Source organism: Etheostoma cragini, chromosome 13 (genome assembly GCF_013103735.1).
Source record: "Etheostoma cragini isolate CJK2018 chromosome 13, CSU_Ecrag_1.0, whole genome shotgun sequence".
Taxonomy (NCBI): domain Eukaryota; kingdom Metazoa; phylum Chordata; class Actinopteri; order Perciformes; family Percidae; genus Etheostoma; species Etheostoma cragini.
The window spans coordinates 12765162-12774928 of record NC_048419.1 but is presented as its reverse complement, the minus strand read 5'-3'; the positions used below and the strand labels follow the sequence as shown (position 1 = coordinate 12774928).

The window sequence follows — 9767 nt, the reverse complement described above, 5'->3', positions numbered from 1 at the left end:
TAATCAGTGAGTCAGGAGACAAAGCAATGCAGAAGACAGGACTAATAATGACATCTATAATTAGACATGTGCCTTGATGTATTGTGCATTTCACACAATTTCTGCTGTAACGAATACATATCAGACCAATGTAACATATACTAGAAAACAAGCACTTGTGAAAAAACTGATTTGTGTGCTATAGACTGATACTGTCAACTTTATTATTGGTACGGTATCTCACTCTATGATGGCTGATGTTTAATATAGTTACAGTATCTAGATTCGCTCTAGATGTTAAAGGAGTTTGACTTTCTTGTGTCCTAATATGGGTCAAGCACTGGCCCCAAAACATTGGCTCTTTTACTTCACACAATGCAATATGATACCGTCTTTTGTTAACACACTTTGTCTGATGGATGCCCACATCTGTCAGACAACACCACTGTTGAAAAGTTTCCGAGCCCATGCTGAGTTACTCAAGTGTGGTGTAAATCCTCAATGGCCCTAACCGGGATTAAGATTGCTTGATATTTAGTTTTTTTAAGCTTCCTGTGTCCAAGTAAACCTCATGGAAATTATGTTATTTACTTGTTTTGTCTTCCCGTCAACATTTAAAATCAATGTTTTTTATCAATGTTTTTTAATACTTTTTCTTGTTTTTTGTCCCTTTTTTCATACTTTTGATTTTTTTCAATATTTGTCACTTTTTTGACGTTTTTAACACAATGTAACACTAACTTAAACACTTTAGTTTTACCGTGTTTTTTGGAATTTATGGTCAATAAACCTCATTAATTGGCAAATTGTACCTAATTTTTTAATTAGAAAAGAAGAAATTAGGAATTATTAAGACTAAAATTAAAGGATTGCATGTTGATGAATAATCACAGACTAAAATATGTCAACTTTTAATCAATACTATTTCAAAAGTACAATTTGTTCTCCAAATGCTATAAAACTGATTAAGACACACCAAAATTAATGAAAGTAGAGATTTGTACTTGCCAAAGAACGTTGTGGGGAATCAATCATGTTATTTTGGGTAGTGAAAAAGAACATTGATATGGGAAAACGGGTCAATTTGACCCAAGGACAACATGAGGGTTAATATATACACAGCAGGTAGTGTAAGGTGCAGGGGAAACACTTAAAACATTTCTTTTTATAGTCAAATAATGGACAACCAGGCATCACTAAAACACCAGAACTACGCAGCGCTCGAGTGAGGAAGAGAGAGAGAGAGAGAGTAGGTGATGATGAAACTCAAGTGTAAGACACATTTTTAAAACACATCATGACCTGCAATTTATGTGAAACGCTGTTTCCTAATGTTAAACATGTTAACGTATCTTGTTAGCAAAGTGTGACCTTTATAAAATCACATCATTAATTCACTGTTTCTTTTATCCCCAAAAATTGCAGAAGCACTATCACTCCTAGATAGATTAGTACATTACATTGATATTAGAAAAGCTGTGGCTACATACCTGATTTAAACCATAATTGTTATCCAAAATCCTTATTTATGTCACTTCACTCTAGATTCCACTGACCCTAAAACTATATCCTTTCTTCTTCCTTCATCTTTTGTGAATTTACAAAAAGCAACACACAACACAGGTGTGTACAAAGTATATAATCAAGTGTATTTTCATCTTTATCCACGTTCTGTACACATATTAAGATCCATTTCACATGAACACTATACAATAGCAACGAGTGAGGAATGGAATATTTTCTGAGCACTGAGCAGCTCATGTTGAATGGCACTTTCATAAAAAAAACAGGAAATCACAGAGCATGAATGAGTAAATGTAGACCTAACTCAACAGAGAAAATGGCTTTATATTATCAGATCCATTGAGTAACAGATTCAGCACATATAAAATTCACAATGCAACAAAACAAAACATTTGTTTGTTCCATCCATGTGTTTTCGCTGCATAATCTGAACTGTAAATAATGCAAAAACAAAAGATATTTGCGGCTAGTCGAGGAGTGTGCTTTTGTCTGGATTTAATTAAAAGGCAATCTAAAATGTAACGTGTTAATAGGAGTGGTAACAAGATACATCGAAATATCAGAGAAATATCAATACAATTCACAAACCTTCAATTATTCATCTCATAGAATAGTCTTTTAGTAACTGATAGAAAAAACAATACATGTTTGGCTGCTTTACAAGGAATATCTATGTCTCAAAGATATGTTTACATTTTTAGTGTGCTTTTGGAATGATCCCATGACAGTTTTGAGAAAGGAACAAAAAGGAAAAAGAGTGAGCCAGCCTCTGGTGAGGCAGGTTGCTTCTCCCTTTCCATGAATAAAAACATTCTCAAATGTGAGTCTGTGTTCCCCCCAGTTCCTTGGTTGGGCGGCAGCGGTTTTAATGTTGTCATGATATCGCGTGAGGGGGGCAGAGCATCTCAGACGTTTAATCTTCTTTGTGCCTGTTCCCTTGTGTACACAATGCTTTTTCAATCTGCTAACCTCTATATGTACATACAAGCAATGTTTACAGAGAAATACCTTCACTGGTGTAGACTGACTGGTTCACAATTATCCCTACTTGGAATGGCATGAAAAACTGACTGTGACTGTGATCTCACGTAAATAATGTTTCTGATCCATCATACTATAAGGTTGACTGGCTGGAGTTTCGTGGGGGATTTAATAATCCCTTTAAAATGCTGTCTTTTGCTCCAGGAGAGCTAAATGTCATGCCTCATTTATGATACTGCACCGGCAACATAACTGTAATACCATCTCTTGTGGACGGGGGCAGAGTGACTGGGGAGTTTGAAAACCACATCACATAACATGGAGGCTGCAGAGATGACGTGTTATCCAAATATAAGGGCTTTAATTTCGAGTGTAGTCAGAACTACTGGTGTGCTCTCTGCTAATCTCCCATAAAAATTCAATATTGGGCTGGTCCTGCCTCGTATATCGTAACGGGGACATTGAGACTTGAGACAGAGCTACAAAGAAGTACAAAGAAACATGTAGGCAAATCTGTATGGATGTTATCAGCACTTTCTTTACTGTACCATGCTATATACAAAGCCAAAGTGAGAATGCATCTTCCAAGTTTGTTGAAAACATCAAAAAAAATGATACACTAACAAAGAATTGGTGAATGCAGACTGACTGCATATTGTGACACAGAGAATGAGTCCAATCTTGTACTGTAGATGAGGATTTTATCACTATTAGGAGCTGGGCAACCTTGACTTTTGAGAAAAATGCAACTGTTGAAAGCAAGCATTTCTTCGTGTACAGCAGTTTTTTTTTGTGGCCTGTGAAATTTCTCTGATGGTCAACCTGACAAAATCTAGGAGCAAAACAACAGCATCCTCTCTCATCCTCTTGTTTAGTCCTTACCCGTTCTCAGACGTAATATTCTTTGTCTTTGTTCTTTTTGCCTTTTGTGATTGCCTTGGCCACAGAGGCCGTTCCTGTGCTTTTGTCTTTGACCAATGCTCCGTTGCCCTCCACATTGGAATTGTTGGCAAAATTGTGGCTCTGGTCTGTCTGGTAGGAGCCCTCGTCCCGGTTCCGGTACTTGTACATGGCATAGAGGAGGATAAGAATGCAGAGAGCAGCAGCAGCTACAATACCAACCACCATCCCTGTGGTGCTGCTGGACTCCCTGATCACCTCCACGGCGCCGGGTTGGCTCTTTTCATCAGAGGCTGTGGGATTGGCTGTGGGCACATGGGGAAAATTGGGTGGGTAAGTTAGTCCTGGTGTGTTTCGGGAGGAAGGAGGAGCAGGAGGCAGAAGAACCTGGTCACGGGTGTTCATTTTGCCTGCGGGGATGTGGAGCTGATCAGGGTTGGTGGTGGGAACATAAGGAGGTAGAGGGCGGGGTTTCTGGACTCCACCCTCACCGGCGGTGGGAGGTGGAGGAAGGACTGTCCTGTCAGTGACCATTGGGGAGTTATTATTATAAAAGTCCTCGTCATCTGATTCCGTCATCTCCCCAGAGCCGAAGGCCGAGACCTCCACAGGGTCACCGCAGCCCTCCTGGTCCGGGGGGCAGGAAGGGTGAGGAGGGAGTATCAGGGACTCTTTGGTGGTTTCAAGTGGGGATAGGAGGGTAGGGGGAGGAGGGATGACAGGGTAACGGGTGGCGATGGATGGGGACTCAAGGGAATCCACTGTTATAATAGGCAACACTAATTCACCTCCTAGAAAGGAAACAGAAAAGGTGGGGGATCCTATGTTAGAACGGGTTTAAAATTTAAATTTGGGTTGAAAAGTTGCACTCACTAAAATGGAGGCACAATCTTTGAGTAGAATATTACTGATGAATTAAACTAAAATTACCTGGTTTATCAGTGATATTATTCACACATATAATGCAAATTTCTGTAATACAGATTATTTACAAGATTTGGCACATGAAGAGAAAAACAAATCAAAACCACCATTCCTGAACAACGTACTGTATGCAGTTCTTGATTCTTATATGGAGTCAGTGTTTGGCTGTGCAGATTTCAGTTGTGTAATATTATGGAAATGTAATACAAAGTACAACACAGCAAGGACATTAAAGAGCTCACATGTGGACATAAACATACAAGATGACCCATGAAAGGCGGCAGCTGAATGAAGAGCATATAAAAGACAAAAGAACAGTAAATTAAATCGCCATGCTGCTGTATGCACATCTGGAGGCAGGGGTTAAGGGGTGACAAGAGAAATCACAGACAGGTTATTTAATGAAGGAATCACACATAGAACATTGTGGCTTGCTGAAAGCAACCAGTGTGTCCCGTATATATTTCATCACTACTTAGATAGTTAGATAGATTCCTCACCAACTAAAGCTGTATATGTATCTCTCTCTCTCTCTCTCCCTCTCCCTCTCCCTCTCCCTCTCTCTCTCTCTCTCTCTCTCTCTCTCTCTCTCTCTCTCTCTCTCTCTCTCTCTCTCTCTCTCTCTCTCTCTCTCTCTCTCTCTCTCTCTATATATATATATATATATACATACATTATATATATATATATATATATATATATATATATAAATGCGCCATGCGTTGACATTTCACTCTACATTTTTTTTCATGACTGCTAGGTTCTCTTTCATCATTATTCGAGTCACACGTTGCAGGGCCAGTCAACGACAAACAATTTTGAAAAGGTCATATTAATAATTGAGGCAACCATAATAAGGGCAGACTCCTTCCGAAGTTCCACAGCTTGTTCCTATCACAAGGCTAATCTACTGTCTTCTGTGTTCCACTCTTAATGTATGGAGTACGCTTCATAAAGATTTTTTTTTTTTCCTTGGTGGGTTACAGACATGACATTCAGTTACAATCTCAAAGATCTCTGTTTCGTCGTCTTTGGTAACACGTATGGTGATAAGCGATAATTGCAGGTGCAGCTTGTGAACGATCGTCAGGTATGTCGCAACCGCGGCCTCATTCGGCGTGACATTGACTTTACAGTCATTTATTAACTTAACATTCATCAAGACCCAGAATAAATGACAGCTGCATGAAACTGAAGAGGGAGAATTTAAAATTTTAAAAATAACGATGGCTGCCTGAAGTCAGTGTGTTTTTTCTACAATCTTGTTGGATGAGAGCTGTACTCCCATTTGTTTTTTCACCATGGCTGACCCACCTGTTCCAGGTTCACATTCTTCCAGGTCCTCATCATCACTTGGACACTCGGCTGATGCCACCAAAATATCATCAGAGTTCTGCGCCTAAAAGGAAAATGAAGAAACGTTTTCAACAAATATGCAGCACATTCCTATCATCTAGTTTGTACTATTTGCTGACTGACTGTCCTTTTTGAGGAAAGACTGCAGTATGTAGCACTGTGCCACTTTTGTGCTTTTGCTTGGAGCAACACGAGTGAGACTATAAATCTAAAATGTGCCCATATGCAGCTGCTTTTTATCTTCCACCCCTGGGCCCGACTTCATGTGTTTAGGGACAAACAAAGTCCTGCTGATGGAGAGTAAATTCTCAGTAGGGTAAATGTTTTACATGTTTTCTTTAATTCTCTATAATTTGGTCTTTGTACAATTCCTTTGTAGAAATATTGAAAAAAATAATTATTATGTGTTATCAGTGAATATGGATGTTAGGGTGCACAATGGACTCAGAATACCTGAGCAGAGCGGGGAATAAATGGTTCAGAAATGGATTACTTGGATAAATTGAAAATACAGAGAAGGCAATTTTAGGGAAACTGGACAAGAGAAAATGTAATGAAAAAATGCACTCTGTCTTTTTAATAGGAGAGGCAGGGGATTAGTCTTTGAAAACGTCACAACTCCAAGTACAACTGCGGAAATCCTTTCAATTTGGCAGGTTTGCAGTTTTTGGAGTAAAATCAAATCATCTGACATAGTGGTTGGTGTGTTCACCAGTCTAGAAGCTGTGAGTGCTCAATGTGTGAAATTCAACTGTGTTCACTTAAATCTTTTTTTGTCATAACTGCTAGATCAAAAATATGTTGTTTCATCATGTTAATATTATCCTAGCACACTTGGATATAAAGAGAATTTTGTGATGAATTCAAGATCAGCAACGTAGGACCAAACCTGTTGTAAAATTACATTTATTCTAATAATTATCGCATATGGCATTCATGCATAATGCATTTGAGAATAAGGGAAAGTAGATTTAATAATGATTATATTGTGATTATTTCAATGATCATCAGAATCCTTTGAGTGTGCAGTGATCACATGGATTTATCGAGGTAATTTCAGCTTGAGACTACTACGTGGTGTGTTTTTATTTTAAGCTTCAACAACAACTTCTGTCTTGATTTAAAAAAAACAGAAGAACGTCCCTTCTGATGATTGTTCACGTTCAATTCAACACCTGCACAATACACACAGAGTTCATTTTCCTCTGAGACGCCGCTGTTCAAATGTGAATTACATTAAAATTAGAAAAAGAAGCCAATTTCAGGATTTTTAATATTTTACTTTAAATAAAACTTATTCATTTATAAGAAAGAATTAGATTTCCTTTTTCCACAGTTAAGGGCCATTACATGTGTAGAAAGGAACCGAGGAATTAGATTTGTTATCCAATTGTTCCATTACTTGCCTGCTGGAAAAGTGGTGACAACAACCCTCATCTAAGTTACATACCAATTAAACTCCAACTGTAAATTAATTAGGATCCAGTTCTTTATTATTTTTTCGATATTCCTTAAATACTCTCTCTGACCTTTGAGATGCTCTCCCTCAAGCTGGGTGACCGCTGCCTGCGGGTGGTGGTGGTTGCCATGGTGGTGGTGGTTTCCATGATTGTGGTGGACATATCAGACACTGCCAGCGGGGTGGCGGAGGTGACGTCGGTGGTCAACACAGAGAGCGAATCCCCGACAAGTCGCAGGTTTCCCTCCACCTGCACGCTGGGATCATTTTCTGCTGCCAGTTTGAGCACCTGAAGACCATTGTAGTAGAGCCCTGATATCTGACCCTGGAAGGGCCGATTCTTGTCATGGCCGCCAATTTTAATGGCTGCCTGGCTGTTAAAGATGGTCAACTGTCTCCCTGAAGTTAGACAGAGACATGGAGAGAGAAAGAGGTGGAAAAGGGGGGAGAATGGTGGAGCAGACATCCACAAGTCACACGGCAGAGCTTGCACAGTAACATCATTTGAACCAGGTGGGCTTTAGTGATTATATATAACATTAATACTTAGTAATTTATCTAAAACTCAATTAGATGTTAACTTTAAAAGGGGAAGGTAAGTTAGCAGCAACTCTATGATTTGGATTTATACATTATACATGCAAGTTACAACCATCAGAGGAGGGTTATATGTGTGTTTAGGTGCCTATTTAGTGTTTAGTGTTTTTATAGAACAGAGGAAGTCATTTTGAATCATCACTGTTGTTAGCAATATGCATATAGGGGTGGTAGAAAATGACTGAAATATATATGTGTTATACTGCTAAATCACTATTAATTATTCGGTCAATTGAAAAGGGGCATTGCAACCTTTGACATAGGAGAATGTTCAAACAGTCCAGTCAAAAAGAATGTCTCAATTTCCTGAGATATGCTTGGTTCTGACTGGTTTTGGGGGTTTAAGAAGACGTCTCTCTTTACAACCTTGTTCTCAAGGCAGCTTTGGTATAACTAAGCTAGTGGTGAGGGGGCTTAGCAAACTGACTCTGCACAGCATCCGATGCATGGAGTCTGTTTACTGGTGGTCTTTAATAAATGCATTCATTTAAGACAATAGACTGACCAGAAAGTGTTTTTTTATTCATCAGTTGGGAAAAAAGAGCAGATGTTTGTCCAGGATATATATATTTATCTCTTAACTCCAGAACAGATGGTGCAATGATGCAAATTGTATGACTACTTCTTAAAGTGATGGCTGTATTATAAAAATATCCCACCCTTTCCTAACTTCATCAGCCATTAGGCCATTGATACATGCTATACTCTAGGCTCCCTCTAGTCCAATTGTTTCACCTTCTGAAAGGGGCAATGATGTCTAACAGCACTGTTGTCAGCAGCCTCAGTGAAGCAGCGCTAAATCAGAGGAGATGGACTGCAGTACAGTAATAGGCCGATTTCTGTATACTGAATACTTATTAGCAAAATTATTGGCTGCAAACAGGGATCTACTTTAACAGCCTGTGAGTGCTTTTTTATCACAGCAAAACTACTTAAGCTTGGGAAGCTGACATGGTTGCTGACGTTGTAGTACAAGGTATGGCAGTATAAGATTGCAGGGAAAAAGAAAGGGAAAATAAATTGATTTAAAGAAGATATTTTTTTAAATGTTCAGTTTAGCAGGAAGGAGACCTGGCCAACTTACATCCCATGTTAGTTTCACTGGTACACAGCATTTTAATGATTTTTGGTAGAATAGTTACACACAGTATCTAAAAGTGGTTAATAGGGACGATAGAGGGTTAAACAAGGGTTATGTGTTTTTTAGTTAATCTGTTTAAAATCGTTCTTATGGTGCAGTTTTTCCACAAGATGCAAGGATGACAAAGAATTTATGCCAAGTAGGCTACACCCCTTAACTTTGACACTTATTTTGAATTCCACTTCATCAAAATTCATAGCCAATAGAAAGCCCAATTAAAACGGATATATACATCTGGGCAACTTGATCCTTGTCACCCTTGACCTCTGGCACTACACCTCTCATAGGGGAAGGTTATTTAGTAGTTATTTCAAGGATTAATTAATTAATCAATTATTTTTTACCTTTATCGAGTAGCCACTCGTCAACTACCCGACCAAGTCTGTATGGGATTCTTTGTCTGGCAATAGCCAGTCGTTCATTATCATAGTGTCCTTCAAAGAATTTGGAGAGACAGATTAAAGGTTAAAGTCTGCAAGTTGAAAGATCACATGGTTAGAAACAGTGTTATAATAGCTAACAGGTTTAACAAGTTATCAATTTTAACTCAGCTGTGAGTTAAAAGAAACTTGGGCCTTACTTAGTGGTATCTAGTTATTACGAGTAACAGTGTTAATGCTAATTAGAGTACTGTTTAGGCTATTTATAATGTGCTACGCTAGTTAGAGTTATTTAGCTATTTATTCAGAAAAACATAATCTAAAGTAAATACAAATAACAGTCAAATAAAAAAATATTTTATGTACTGTAAAAAAAAAGAGGTTAATTGAGAACATGAGAAAGCATTAAGAAAATTAGCCACTTCAACAAACACAATCAGGAAAACACTTATTGCATTTAGACAGTGATACATATTCCTGTAGTTACAGCAGCAATAGAAAGGGCCAAAGTCTCACCCCACTTCTG

General features: G+C 38.4%; 1 protein-coding gene across 17 annotated transcripts in view; it reads right to left on the bottom strand.

The window, feature by feature from the left end:
• Positions 1–1607: 1607 nt before the first annotated feature.
• The window catches only part of LOC117955125 (neurexin-2-like), a 118242-nt gene continuing 110082 nt past the window's right edge, over positions 1608–9767 (bottom strand). For 7 of the 17 annotated variants that reach the window (XM_034889314.1, XM_034889313.1, XM_034889316.1 and 4 more), the window contains 4 exons: positions 9206–9295; positions 7194–7522; positions 5623–5707; positions 1608–4175 (listed from right to left, as the gene is read on the bottom strand). In XM_034889314.1, the coding sequence (XP_034745205.1) occupies positions 3373–4175; positions 5623–5707; positions 7194–7522; positions 9206–9295 (1307 nt within the window). In that variant the 3' untranslated portion in view covers positions 1608–3372. The remainder of the gene's footprint in view (positions 4176–5622; positions 5708–7193; positions 7523–9205; positions 9296–9767) is intronic. The other 10 variants (XM_034889318.1, XM_034889320.1, XM_034889319.1 and 7 more) reach the window with 3 other exon arrangements.